Source organism: Heptranchias perlo, chromosome 23 (assembly GCF_035084215.1).
Source record: "Heptranchias perlo isolate sHepPer1 chromosome 23, sHepPer1.hap1, whole genome shotgun sequence".
NCBI classification, from domain to species: domain Eukaryota; kingdom Metazoa; phylum Chordata; class Chondrichthyes; order Hexanchiformes; family Hexanchidae; genus Heptranchias; species Heptranchias perlo.
The window spans coordinates 37,941,624-37,956,720 of NC_090347.1; the positions used below are offsets into that span (position 1 = coordinate 37,941,624).

At 42.8% G+C, this 15,097-nt stretch overlaps 1 protein-coding gene across 4 annotated transcripts in view; it reads left to right on the forward strand.

Moving 5' to 3' along the window:
* Positions 1-15,097, forward strand: part of mprip (myosin phosphatase Rho interacting protein) — a 364,835-nt gene that overhangs the window by 190,293 nt on the left and 159,445 nt on the right. For all 4 annotated transcript variants that reach the window (XM_068004348.1, XM_068004349.1, XM_068004351.1 and 1 more), the window contains exons 6-7: positions 12,719-12,896; positions 14,425-14,887. In XM_068004348.1, the coding sequence (XP_067860449.1) occupies positions 12,719-12,896; positions 14,425-14,887 (641 nt within the window). The remainder of the gene's footprint in view (positions 1-12,718; positions 12,897-14,424; positions 14,888-15,097) is intronic.

The window sequence follows — 15,097 nt, forward strand, 5'->3', positions numbered from 1 at the left end:
ATTGAGAGTAGACTGATGGGGCAGGAATTGGCCGGATTGGATTTGTTCTGCTTTTTGTGGACAGGACCTACCTGGGCAATTTTCCACTTTGTCTGGTAGATGCCTGTGTTGTAGCTGTCTGGAACAGTTTGGCTAGAGGTGCAGCTAGTTCTGGAGCACAAGTCTTCAGCGCTACAGCCGGAATGTTGTCGGGGCCCATAGCCTTTGCTTTATCCAGTGCACTCAGCCATTTCTTGATATCATGTGGAGTGAATCGAATTGACTGAAGGCTGGCTTCTGTGATGGTGGGGATCTTGGGAGGAGGCCAAGATGGATATTCCACCTCGACACTTCTGGCTGAAGATGTTTGCAAATGCTTCAGCCTTGTATTTTGCACTCACATGCTGTGCTCTGCCATCATTGAGGATGGGGATCTTCACGGAGCCTCCTCCTCCCATTTGATGTTTAATTGTCCACCACCATGCAGGACTGCAGAGCTTCGATCTGATCCGTTGGTTGTGGGATCGCTTAGCTCTGTCTATAGCATGCTGCTTCTGCTGTTTATGTACAACGCATGTGTTGTAGCTTCACCAGGTTGGCACCTCATTTTAGGTTTGCCTGGTGCTGCTCCTGGCATGCTCTTCTGCACTCCTCATTGAACCAGGGTTGATCCCCTGGCTTGTTGGTAGAGTGAGGGATATGCTGGGCCATGAGGTTACAGATTGTGGTGGAATACAATTCTGCTGCTGCTGATGGCCCACAGCGCCTCATGGATGTCTAGTTTTGAGCTGCTGGATCTATTCTGAACCTATCCCATTTAGCACGGTGGTAGTGCCACACAACACGTTGGATGGTGTCCTCAGTGTGAAGACCGGACTTCGTCTCCACAAGGACTGTGCGGTGGTTACTGCTACCAGTACTGTCATGGACAGATGCATTTGTGACAGGTAGATTGGTGAGGATAAGGCCAAGAAGACTTTTGCCCTCATGTTGGTTCCATCACCACCTGCCGCAGGCCCAGTCTGGCAGCTTTGTCCTTCAGGACTTGGCCAGCTCGTTATAGTGTTGACTTCTATACATGCTATCACAGGCATGTTTCCACCAATGGATGGCTAGCTCGAATATCAGTCTTTTCGCAAGGCATAATTTTAAATAACTTGATGCTTGTTTGTGTTTTTATCTAACCTGGAGTTGAATATAAATTATCCTCTACCTCTCGTTTTGAGGCTGTGCTTTATTATTTGAAAATGGAGGGGTTAACTGCACAGCTCATCTCGCCTTCCAATGGATGGTTTATTTGCAGTCAATATAAATTTTGCTTCCTAGAAATCTTTCAACTGAAAGGGTTGTGATGTCAAATGAAAACAATTTATTCGTTGTTACTGGGATAATAAATTCAGTCCCCTGGGTTGCAGTATTCCATAACTGTTTTATTTGTAACCTTTGTTTTAGTTGCCACCTCCTTGCCAAGCCCATGTTGGATCATATGATATCAGTTTACAGCCTGACAACCTCACATGGAAGAAAAAACTGTTCAAGAAAAACCTGGTACTGAAGTTCATGAAACCATTAGAAGATTGAGACTCCTTTTCAACCTTTCATACAAGCATTTAATCTTAATGATCATTATAAACTTCTATATTCTGCTTTTGAGCCTATGTCAAAAACACTTGGAGGCCTGGCATTCTACATAGATAGGATCTAGAAACTGAATAATTTTAGACAGTGATTTATTTTGGTGGTAGAACTGCTGGCAATCCTAACTCTAAGAAACATGGCTGGAGGGGTTAAAAAATGTCTTTGCTATAAAGGAGCTGACTGGGATTTGCTCATTAAAGTAAAACCATATTCTACACAGATTACAGCCACCTCAGGGTTAGGAGGTGTTGTCAAAGCAGTTTCCATGCTCTGAGTATTTTCACTTATGGTTCTGGTGTGGAGAAAGCGTCAACTTTAAACTGATTTGATCAATTAATTGAGGTGATGTTGAGAAAAATGTGTGCTGGATAAGTGATTGAACTGAGTTAATTTCTAGGTTCATTCACGGGCCACTGAAACTTATCTTTCAGTTTGATGCTTTCAAACTGGTCATTTGGGTTACTAACATGTAACTCAGCAAGCAACCAAATATTCTAGATTTAACGTGATTTTTCAATTTTGTTTGCTATTTTTGTATGTGGACTGGGTTGACCATTAATAGACTATTGTGCTATGCTGTTCCTAGTGTATTATCTGGTATACCGGTGCAATCACAGTAGGTGGTTTTAAAATCATTATCTCTACCATAAGGAAATTTGAATGTTATTGTGGCCCTTTTGATTTTTCACTAATGCAGGTGTGAAAGATATCCTGTTTTGAAGCTAGATTTAGATTATTGTGAGTCATGACACGGAGATTGTTTTAGTTTTTAAGTAGTGTTAAGTTTTATTGTTAATTGTATGAGTAATAAAAGTGTAGTTTTCATCTGTCAAGAATTGGAAGTTATATAAATCTAATCACCTACTGCATCTCTTGTGATGTCACAAATAATTCAAGCCTAGAGTGGGGTTTCTGGTGTTTAGTTAGGCCTGTTCTAAACTCTTCCGCCACCCTTCCATTCTGTGCTCTTTTACACCTTTTCCTTCCATAATGTAAAAAGTGATTTCCCTTTCTTCCATAGTGTGCCGGAGTTTTGTCTACTACTTTAGTGTACAGGATTATTGCTCCCTCTTCTGTATCGTTTTTTTTTATTCGTTCCTGGGATGTGGGCGTCGCTGGCGAGGCCGGCATTTATTGCCCATTCCTAATTGCCCTTCAGAAGGTGATGGTGAGCCGCCTTCTTGAACCGCTGCAGTCCGTGTGGTGACGGTTCTCCCACAGTGCTGTTAGGAAGGGAGTTCCAGGATTTTGACCCAGCGACGATGAAGGAACGGCGATATATTTCCAAGTCGGGATGGTGTGTGACTTGGAGGGGAACGTACAGGTGGTGTTGTTCCCATGTGCCTGCTGCTCTTGCCCATCTAGGTGGTAGAGGTCGCGGGTTTGAGAGGAGCTGTCGAAGAAGCCTTGGCGAGTTGCTGCAGTGCATCCTGTGGATGGTACACACTGCAGCCACTGTGTGCCGGTGGTGAAGGGAGTGAATGTTTAGGGTGGTGGATGGGGTGCCAATCAAGCGGGCTGCTTTGTCCTGGATTGTGTCGAGCTTCTTGAGTGTTGTTAGAGCTGCAGTCATCCAAGCAAGTGGAGATTATTCCATCACACTCCTGACTTGTGCCTTGTAGATGGTGGAAAGGCTTTGGGGAGTCAGGAGGTGAGTCACTCGCCGCAGAACACCCAGCCTCTGACCTGCTGTCATAGCCACAGTATTTATATGGCTGGTCCAGTTACGTTTCTGGTCTATGGTGACCCCCAGGATGTTGATGGTGGGGGATTCGGCGATGGTAATGCCGTTGAATGTCAAGGGGAGGTGGTTAGACTCACTCTCGTTGGAGATGGTCATTGCCTGGCACTTATCTGGCACAAGTGTTACTTGCCACTTATGAGCCCAAGCCTGGATGTTGTCCAGGTCTTGCTGCATGCGGGCTCGGACTGCTTCATTATTTGAGGGGTTGCGAATGTAACTGAACACTGTGCAATCATCAGCGAACATCCCCATTTCTGACCTTATGATGGAGGGAAGATCATTGATGAAGCAGCTGAAGATGGTTGGGCCTAGGACACTGCCCTGAGGAACTCCTGCAGCAATGTCCTGGGGCTGAGATGATTGGCCTCCAACAACCACTACCATCTTCCTTTGTGCTAGGTATGACTCCAGCCACTGGAGAGTTTTCCCCCTGATTCCCATTGACCTCAATTTTATTAGGGCTCCTTGGAGCCACACTTGGTCAAATGCTGCCTTGATGTCGAGGGCAGTCACTCTCACCTCACCTCTGGAATTCAGCTCTTTTGTCCAAGGCTGTAATGAGGTCTGGAGCCGAGTGGTCCTGGCGGAACCCAAACTGAACATCGGTGAGCAGGTTATTGGTGAGTAAGTGCTGCTTGATAGCACTGTCGACGACACCTTCCATCACTTTGCTGATGATTGAGATAGACTGATGGGGCGGTAATTGGCCGGATTGGATTTTTCCTGCTTTTTGTGGATAGGACATACCTGGGCAATTTTCCACATTGTCGGGTAGATGCCAGTGTTGTAGCTGTACTGGAACAGCTTGGCTAGAGGCGCAGCTAGTTCTGGAGCACAAGTCTTCAGCACTACAGCTGGGATGTTGTCGGGGCCCATAGCCTTTGCTGTATCCAGTGCACTCAGCCGTTTCGAATTGGCTGAAGACTGGCTTCTGTGATGGTGGGGATATCGGGAGGAGGCCGAGATGGATCATCCACTCGGAACTTCTGGCTGAAGATGGTTGCAAACGCTTCAGCCTTGTCTTTTGCATTCACGTGCTGGACTCCGCCATTATTGAGGATGGGGATGTTTGCAGAGCCTCCTCCTTCCGTTAGTTGTTTCATTGTCCACCACCATTCACGACTGGCTGTGGCAGGACTGCAGAGCTTTGATCTGATCCGTTGGTTTTGGAATCGCTTAGCTCTGTGTATGGAATGTTGCTTCCGCTGTTTAGCATGCATGTAGTCCTGAGTTATAGCTTCACCAGGTTGGCACCTCATTTTTAGGTACGCCAGGTGCTGCTCCTGGCATGCTTTTCTACACTTCTCATTGAACCAGGGTTGATCCCCTGGCTTGTTGGTAATGGTAGAGTGAGGAATATGCCGGGCCATGAGGTTGCAGATTGTGCTGGAATACAATCCCTCTGCTGCTGATGGCCCACAGTGCCTCATGGATGCCGAGTTTTGTGCTGCTCAATCTGTTCTGAATTTATCCCATTTAGCACGGTGGTAGTGCCACACAACATGTTGGATGGTGTCCTCAGTGCGCAGACGGGACTTCATCTCCACGAGGACTGTGCGGTGGTCACTCCTACCAATACTGTCATGGACAGATGCATTTGCGACAGGTAGATTGGTGAGGACGAGGTCAAGTAAGTTTTTCCCTCGTGTTGATTCGCTCACCACCTGCCGCAGGCCCAGTCTGGCAGCTCTGTCCTTCAGGACTCGGCCAGCTCGGTCAGTAGTGGTGCTACCGAGCCACTCTTGGTGATGGACATTGAAGTCCCCCACCCAGAGTACATTTTGTGCCCTTGCTACCCTCAGTGCTTCCTCCAAATGGTGCTCAACATGGAGGAGGACTGATTCATCAGCTGAGGGTAGACAGTAGGTGGTAATCAGCAGGAGGTTTCCTTGCTCATGTTTGACCTGATGCCATGAGATTTCATGGGGTCCAGAGTCAATGAGGGCTCCCAGGGCCACTCCCTCCTGACTGTATATCACTGTACCACCACCTCTGGGGGCCTGTCCGGCCGGTGGGACAGGACATACCCAGGGATGGTGATGGAAAAGAGTCTGGGACATTGGCTGAAAGGTATGATTCTGTGAGTATGGCTATGTCAGGCTGTTGCTTGACTAGTCTGTGGGACAGCTCTCCCAATTTTGGCACAAGTCCCCAGATGTTAGTGAGGAGGACTTTGTAGAATTATTATCCCTTCCTGCACATCAGTATATATCGTTAGAGCCCCTTTTCAGTTGTGTATCCTCTTCACTTCCAAAATAAGTAGGTTGTCCACTCCCTTTACATTCTAGCAATATTCCCGGCAGAATGATTAAATGTGTGCTTACAATCCATTACTTGCACAACTGGATAAATGATATTATTAAATGTTACTTTGCAGTAATTCAGAGGAAAAGGTTTGAAAAGAAGTAATGGGTACCCTTAAGCTGACATGCTATATTGTGCTTTCATAATAAAAACAAATGAGTCGGACTGATTACAGTTATATACTGTGGCCAGGGCTCCAGCCACTTGCTGGCTCAAGTCCAATCTTGAGTCATCACAGTAACTTTTATATCTGCAGCAGATGTCCCTCGAGTTACACCCTCTATGTGGACTTTACTCACCATCGCCATTGCCATTTGCAGGCAACCACTTCAAAGCTGATAGGGTTTTGGAGCAATCTCTTACAAGAGCCATTGAGTTACTGCCGGGGCTGCTGCTGCTGGGAGAAAGGCCACTAGGTTTGCTTCTTGAAGTATGATGTATGCTATGGTGATGTGAAGCTGCCCTTATGCTGATGAGTTAGCAGCTAGTGCACTGCCTTCAGGCCCTGGATTATTTCTATCCTGGACTACGTTTGCCTGATCCTGTCATTCACGTGCTGCCTAGCAACAGTATTCAGCAAAGAACAGATTCTGAAAGGGAGTAGGGCACAGAAGACGGACTGGGAGAAAGGGCTGAGGTTGTGGGTATGGAGGCCCAGGTCCAGTGCAGTGTTGGGGGTAGGCCATGGTCCGACTACCAAAAAACAAGGTGAAAAGATTTTTTGGAGGAATTTGTTTGATTTTTTTTTTGTGTGGTTTTTGGCTGGCTATGTTTTACTGAATTTTCCCCATCCTCACAAGGCTGTCTCTTCTGGCGATGGTACAGAACCTTGTCAGTCAAACTCAGAATAATCCAATTGGTTACATGTTTACATACACACCAACCATCAGTTTTTTAAGCTAGCATTAGCATTTCAACCCATATGTGAGCTTGTCATCTTTTCTCACTGGGATTGGAGGTTGTTGGTATCACAGTCATCATTTGGAAGGTGGGACTGGAGCTGTCCAAAACAATTGGATGCTACTTTCTCCCATATTTGCGCACAAAGCTTAAAAAATTTAAAATGAGCCATTGGTTTCCGAGAGTCACAGTTACAAGTGTGTGCATTTACTGTTTGTTTCCCTAAAAGTCATATATAAGCCATTAAAATGCAGGTTTTGAAAACTTTATATTTATTTTCCACAAAGGAAGTTTCTGGGACATGCCTTACATGAAGATTTATGTCAATACTGGCTGCAGCTGCTTTTTTGAGATAAGGTGGATGTTCCCTGGTATGAATACATTAACTGTCATTTGGCAATTCAAAAATTACAGTGACAGGAATTGTAAAGTTTGGAAATAAAATAGGGAGTGGGGTTTGAGTGGTCATGTGACTTGGCTTAATCAGAAAAATTGTAGTGAAGTTCGTGTTCAGGATTACAGTGTGCTCCAAATGCCAATAAATGCACCAAACAAAGTGACAAAAATCAAAATGTTCTACGTGGGGGTGGGAGGGCATGCTCCCATAGAAAATAAATCTCATGCCGTTAGCATTCACTTCAGTAATTTCTAAATCACCATTGTTGCTAATTGTGCTTTTGTGTGTTGGGATAAAAGTGTTGGCATGTTAGTTTTATCTGCAGTTTGGGTTGTGACAAGCCCCTCTCCCACTGCAGCCTTGGTCGAACGCATTGTTTTCACATGTCGTAGGTGTTTATTCAGAGCTGGTCAGTATTTCATAGTTTCTAGAAAGGTGTCTATGTACTTGGTAGCTGTTGCAATTGTTAAGAAGTGACTAGGCAGCGCAATCACGTGATTGCTTTTGGCAAACGAAATTGCTTGAAAGTGAAGCCGTTACATGATCAAAAGAAATATGGACCAATTTTTTTTTCTGATTATGGGTAGATGTTTGAATCAACTATTTTGAAATACTGTCTAACAGCTAGCACAAATTTTAAGTCTCATATATAAATAACTGATAAGTATTATTCTGCTAAGCATTCAAGGAGCGTCATAGCTTATGTTTAGAAGTATTCAAAGAGCTGCATATTTCCCAAAAGCGATTTGCCCTGAAACTAGTTTGTTCTTGAATGGTCAGTGTGATCTTCTGGACTGGTTTTAATCACTTGAGGGTAGAAGAGAAATTTTTCAGATAATTTTTCCCTTTTTGGCCCTGGATTTCTTTACTGTTTCTTTGCCTTTCCTCGGAAATTACATAGCTGCTGGGGGGTAGGAGCTGTCTCGTCATGATGCGGCAGGCTTAATGGACCAGCTGGTCTTTTCCTACCCATCATTTTCATATGTTCAGAATGCTTTTAGTAAGCTTGTAGTTTTTGCAACCTATTTATTTTCCCATCTTTTGTGGCAATTTTCTATCCTCCCTGCCTCCTCTCTTTGGAGATGCTGACTCTTTGCTGGGGTACGATTTCATAGGCGCCCTTTGGTAACTCATCTGAGTGGCCATCCTTTAATGTGTGAGCCTCAACAATGAGCATTGGTGAGGTATTTGATTGCAGTAGGCATCACAGTGAAACACAATCCTATCACCACTGGATGTTCTGAGATAGCAATCGGGAAACAATAACCTTTGCCAGTTTTCTGCTCACTAACCCAGAGGTGCTAATTTTGCACAGATTGAGAACTGAACCTGGGACTTGCAAGTCTGTATGGCTCATCAATTGATTTGTTTAAACTGGTGAACCATTGGAGGGGTGACTCATCACTCTCTTTGAAGATGCAAATATATCTGTGTCCTTTCCAAAGAAAGCAAAAATATTTAGCTTTGTTCTGCTTGTCTTGTTTTGTTTGTCGATTTTATTCTTTATAGTCCTATTTTAGATTATTGGGTCTTGAAAGCTTGAATATGTTTTTCTTCAGTTACATGGATAGACTGGAGAAGCTGGGATTGTTCTCCTTAGAGCAGAGAAGGTTGAAAGGAGATTTGGTAGAGGTATTCAAAATCATGAAGGGTCTAGACAAAGTTGATAGAGAGAAACTGTTCCCATTGACGGAAGGGTCAAGAACCAGAGAACATAGTCTTAAGATGATTGGCAAAAAAACCAAAGGCGACATGAGGAAAATCTTTTTTTTAAACACTGCGAGCTGTTATAATCTGGAATGCACTGCCTGAGTGGGTGATGGAGGCAGATTCATTCATGGCTTTCAAAAGGGACTTGGATACATATTGAGGGGAAAAAAATTGCAGGGCTACAGGGATAGCACGGGGGAGTGGGACTAGCTGGACTTGCAGAGAGCCGGCATGGACTCGACTGGCCGAATGTAAACATTCTATGATTCTTAAAATGAAACAAAATTGGTTATGATATTATGGCCTACCATATAATAACACTAATACATGAACACAATGGTGCTATTATCCCAGCTTGAAAATATAATGACCTGATTCGCCCATTTGTTAATCTAAAAGTATTGAAAAGGATGCACCATTTTTTACACAGTGTGGCCTTAGACTATTTTGTTTTAGTTTTGAATAATCTATAGAATAATGGATATTGCAGAGGAAATTACATAACTGCAATTCAGTAACATTATCTGATAATTAAATCTGCATGGCATTACAGTTCTCTTTTTAAATTCTAAATTACTTCCCCCAAATAGCCTAACTTAAATGTGGAGGGAAAAAAAATCCTGTAGTTCACTCTAATTATTGATACATTGAACTGTGAAGTTTTTTTGAATTGAGAAACGAAAGGCCCATGGCCCACAGTGTAGTAGTAAACCACCACGGTTGAAGAGGGCAGAAGAGAAAATGAGGACCTAGTGATTAGTTGAAACCAAGCCAAACTGTGATGAAAATCAATTCATTCTGGCCACAGATGTTGTTCTCCTAATACCCAGGTGGCTAATGGTTCATTCTGGAGAAGAACAGATGCAGCAAACTTGGCACAACTGCAGTGATTGGATTAAAACTGATTATTTCTCAAGTGAGAGCTATTTTGGGAAGTACTTCAGAATTAAGAAATGTGTATGCCATGCAGTATTAATAAAAGGCAAAAAGATACGAATGTATGAAAAAATGGACAGGAAAAGACCAGCTGGTCCATTAAGCCTATCCCAAACAGTTATGATTCATCTAAGCATCGTAACCCCTCGTGTCCCTCCTTCCCCCATCAGCAGTTATGTAATCTCCTGGAAGAGGCAATAAAACAGATTATAAAACACCCTGGGCTTGTCCAAGGAAATAAATCTTGGAAATTCCTCTCTAACCGCTAAAGGCAATCAAAATGAGTTCAGGAGATACGGTGGCCATGAGGTAATCACCCAACATCCCACCTACCTTTTGTACACAGTAATATTAGGCGCAGCAAGGAACCTGTCCGGCTCCTTTTGAACTGTTGCAGTGAACATGCCCCTACCACAGAAGCCAGCAACTTGTCCCAAGCTTCAACAACTATCTAGGTAAGGAAAAACCTTCTGACATCTAACCTAGTTCTATGCTTAAATAGCATATATACATGAGCCCTCGTTTTCCCTCACAAATCTAATTCAGTTAGTCTGTCCACACAGATACTGTCTGGTCCCTTCATCATTTTAAATACTTCAATTAAATCAACCCAAAGTCTACGTAAAAAGACCCAGCTCTCTAAGCCTATCGTAATTGAGGGCTTTTAAACTAGGGGTCATTCTAATGGCCCTCTGTTGAACTTTTTCCAGGGCGCCTCTATCCCCCACCATGTCAGGGGGCCAAAACTGACCACAATATTACAGATGAGACCTAACCTGGGTCTTGACACTAATTCTTTTAGTGTTGTACTGGATGGACCTCTCTATACATCCTAGTACTCTATTTGCCCTCGCAATAGCCTCTCAGCTCTGGTTGTGTACCTTCAGCAACTCCAGTACAATAACTCCTAGGTCCCTTTCCCACTCAATAGACTTTAATTTTGTACCAAGCATGATATATACATTCTTGGCGATAGCCCTACCCATGTGCATGAAACTATATTTATCTACATTAAATGACATAAATGACATTAAATGCAGACCCATTTCTCCATCACATCTAGATCATATTGCAGTCTTTTTTTTTCTCATGGTATAAATATTTTTTCACTGTTGTTTGGTATTGGGAGTAACCCAGAAATTAAATGTAAGCAGTTTACTGAAAGGGAAGAACATGCCTTACATGTGTTTCAACAATAGTTTATTCAAGTAAACTTGGACATTGTAAAACTCTATGCTGACCAATGATCTGACTCTTTGGGGATGTACAGAAGAAGCAAGACACCTTGTTTGTGCATTAAAAAAGTGAGACTCCCATTTGCACAAAAGCAAGAGCTTCATACATAAAAAAATCTAACCATATACACAAAACGTTATCAACCCTTCCCCCCCCCCCCCTTTTCTTCTCTCCCACTAGGGTTGCCAGCCCTCCCGGATTGTCCTGAAGTCTCCAAAAATTGAAAATTGATGTCCTGCTGCAAACAACCCAGGAGAAAAATTATGGGGCCATTTTCTTTTAACATTTCTGTTTATTTGTTATAAAAATATTGGAGATGGAAAAAAAGCCTTTTTGAATCATGAATAATCCAATTGGGTAACGAAGATTCTGTTCACTTTCTAATTGGCGCGAGGAGACGGTGCTCTGCAAGGATGAACGTGTCGGGCGATCATTGGTGAGAGTGTGGGGGATGGGCAGTTGGAGGTGTGGGATCATGTGATGAAACCTCCTGGAATCCAAAGTTGGCAACTTTAGCTTCCGCCTGAATCTTCCCCCTCACCAAAGGCTGAAGACTGGGAAGCTTCAGCTCTTTGAAGTTTTCATGCCTGGAATACTGGTAAAGGCTGATTCCTCATTGGTGTAAAAGAGCTGCATCTTAATGGATAGAAATTAACAATCAGGAAGGAGCCTTTTCTGCTTCTACAGGCCTGGAAACTTCAAAGCGCTGTAGTCTGATTTCTGCACAAGAAAAAAATAGCCATCGGCAGCTTTGCGTGCAGAATGAAAGGAGCTCGCAGGCTGAGTCTTGGACAACCATGAAGTAGGTCTAGCAGTCCTGAAGAGAAAAGGCAGACTAGTGCTACAAACATAGAACCCCCTCCTCTGGAGCAGAACCATGTTCTGTCGGAGGGTCTACATTGGAAACATCAACCTGTCACAAACATCAATCTGCCTAGCTAAGAAATATTTAGCTTTGTTCTGACCAGAGGGCGGCAGAGTGCCCAGGAGAAAGAGGAGATCTTGAACCTGAAAAGTACATTGCAGAAGGCTGAGATATCAGTGAGAGGGTGACAAAGTGGTGAGCTGCAGTGAGGTCAGGGTCACACTCATAGACAGAATGGAGTTGTTTTGCAGAGTGGTCACCTGATCTTTGGCCTCGCCACTGTAGAGGAAACTGGTGTGAGCAATAAATGCAGTAGGCTGGATTAGAGGAAGCAAATGTAAGTTGCTATCTCATATGGAAGGAGTGTTTGCAGCCTTGGGCAGTGGTGTGGGAGGAGGTAAGTGGACATGCATGGCATCTGCTATGGTTGCACAGAATGGTGCCAGCAGAGGACAGCTGAAAGTAGTCTTGGTGGAAGAGTGAACAAGGGTATACCTGAGGGAACAGCCTCTCCAGAAAGTGGGGAGAGGAGTGGAGGAGATGACCTGTTTGGAATTGTGTAAGTGCTAGAAATGTCTGAAGTTAATTGGGTTCTTTTCAGTAGCATCCAATAAAGTATATACATTTTCTGGATTCTAAAGGGGAGCCTTGAACATGAGGATTCATTTCAAATGATAGATCTGATTTTGAAAAATGTCTTCTGAGGCACATTTGTGGGAAAGTATTTTACATAAAAATAGTTACCTGACACACACGTTCCCCTCTAAGTACTCTCTTGTCAGGGGCCTTTCTTGAAACCTGGACGGTAATCAAAGGGTCAGATCTGTTCTGGATTTGCTCTCATTCTTTTTAATAATAGACATTTCAGGATCAAAGGCTTGCTTGTTCCATAAAACACTTTGTTGCCTACACTAAAAAATAGAGTAATTACATTTGTTGGGCCAGTAGACCATGCAACCCAACAGATTCCTTCTAACATTTCTTCCTATTTTTTTTCCCCTGACTCCAGGAGCCTGGGCCAGCTAAAGTGGCAGTGACTGGTTCAGGGATCCCTGATCCAGAGAAGATCCCAGATTCACGGTCCAGCCTTTGGCAGGAGGAGCTTCACAGCAGAGATGTGGAGGCATCTCAAAGTTGGCCTATTCCTGATGGTGGCTCTCATGGAGGATTGTTTTCCCTGAGAGAGGGTAAGTACAGTGATTGGCTTTACAGGAGACTTCCCTTTTGAAAAGTTCTACATTTAACTCAATATAACAAATTTAAATTCACGACTCCGTTTCAGTTTAAATTTGGTTAAATTCCTTGTTTCTTACTATATTATCTCCAGTTGATAGTCACTTTACGAATTGATCAGGATTAAAATAATTTTCATACTTAATTCATTATTTGTTTTAAATTCTCTTCAGACCAGATCTTGCATTAATAAATTCCTTTCACTTGAATGTTGTCTGTGCTGGTAGGGACTGGAATTTGTAAATTTTGCACTTGCTTTCTGCATTGTCTTGTATAGTCTGCATTGACCTGCCCTATTATAACTGTAGTTATTAATTCATCTCTTCCCTTCCCACTTTGCTATTGGTAGCCCAAAGGATCTTAAACACTTGGGTCAACTCAGCCCATTCAAAATTGAGAGCAGTCGGCATGACTAGTTTGGAGTTTTGGCCTGGAGATCCTTGCAACCAGTCTACACATTGGTGTTGGCCTTTCTGTCCACAAGATTTCATTATTCAGACCCCTTGATATCTTGAAGAAAGACAATTAACCGAAAAATCTTAACTAGATCACTGGCTATACTAGCTAGCTCTATGATTATGTTAAATATTTCTCCTTTACAATGAATTCAAAGATCTAGCTGGATCAATGGTTAGACTTAAATATGTCTCCTGGTACTTTCCCATTATGTATGGACTACAGATGGGCGTATGTGAATATTAGAGATGCAGTCCACACTTGTACATGCAAGTTCATAAACCAGTGAAAGACCCTACATGTCTCAATCATCCCCATTGTCTGTTATTTCATACATAATATATATGCCCTGCTTCAGTGAGAATGAATGGCGAACGAGCTACATGATACACAAAACATTCCCAATGGGTGTTTTGTGCTGGAGCTGCAAAATTTCTAGAAAAATAGAAATATTTTATCTGGATGTGCTAACATATGAACTTGCAGTTTACATGGTTATTTTCAGAACATAGTCACTAATTCCTTCATAGCTTCCAGGGTCATTCTATTACTAGTATTCCAGTAAGAAATATGCATAGTGTACAGATAGAATATTTCCTGAGGTGGGTTCTCTGATATTTGTATATTCTCCTTTTAGAATAGTTGCGCATAAAATTTAATGCCCTTCACCCTCAACCTACGCCATTTTCAGTATAACTTTCCTGGTATCCAAACCATGAATTTAATGCATCAATACTGTCGGTGCCAAGTAACGCAAAAACCTCCGCAGAATCGAGCAATGTTTCTCGTTTTTGAATGTAGCGTTTTGAAATGGGTATTAAAAATATTTATAAAGGTTGTTAACACCTGCTGTTAGTGGGAGGGAATTGATTCAGAGTAAGTTGATCAGACTTTTAGGGGGATCTTAAGGCTGTAAAACCTCCAGATTTTCTATGGATAGGTTATTTATTAAATCATGGGGATCCTTTTTGAAGCACCCAAACATAGTATTTTAAAATGTACATACATATTTTTTTTAAAAAACAGGTGATGTCCGTCCCCTTGATGTTGCGTCTGATCATAGTTCTGTGAATGGCGATGAGGTGGATAGAGGAAGGATGCCTCCTCTTGACCAACAGAGGCAAGAGATGCGTGTTCTTTCACCTGCCAGCAGTTCTTCCAGCAGGCATGGTATTGAACCTGGTGGCATTCCTCGTTGCCCGTCACCAGTGTATAGCGATCCTTTTCCATCTGCTAGTAGCCTGTTATCCAATGGATCGCATATCAGTGGGTCAATGAGTTCTCTGGATTCGGAAGCAAGTGGAAGTACGGTAACGAGCACAGACAGTCACCATGCTGAAGCTGTGACACACAGGGCCGACCTTCCCCGAGCCGGAAGAACAACCAATAGAGAGTTTTATGAGGCGGATGTCAGAAAAGTGGGAAAACGCACACGAATAAGAAGTCCAGAGAGAGGGGAAGCAGAACAAGTGTTTGGACAAGAAGGAAGGTATTGTTAATTCTTTCTTCATTAGTAGTATATTACTTATATAATTTTGTATAATAATGTTAATTGAAGGGAAGCTAGCTAAGTGAGTTTGTAAAGGTAATTCATTTTTCTCAGCTTACTTTTTGTGTTTTTTCTTTAAAGTACATAGTAGTGGTGATATGTTAATATGTATCCACCGAAATAATTGGATATGTTGAGAAGAATATTTAT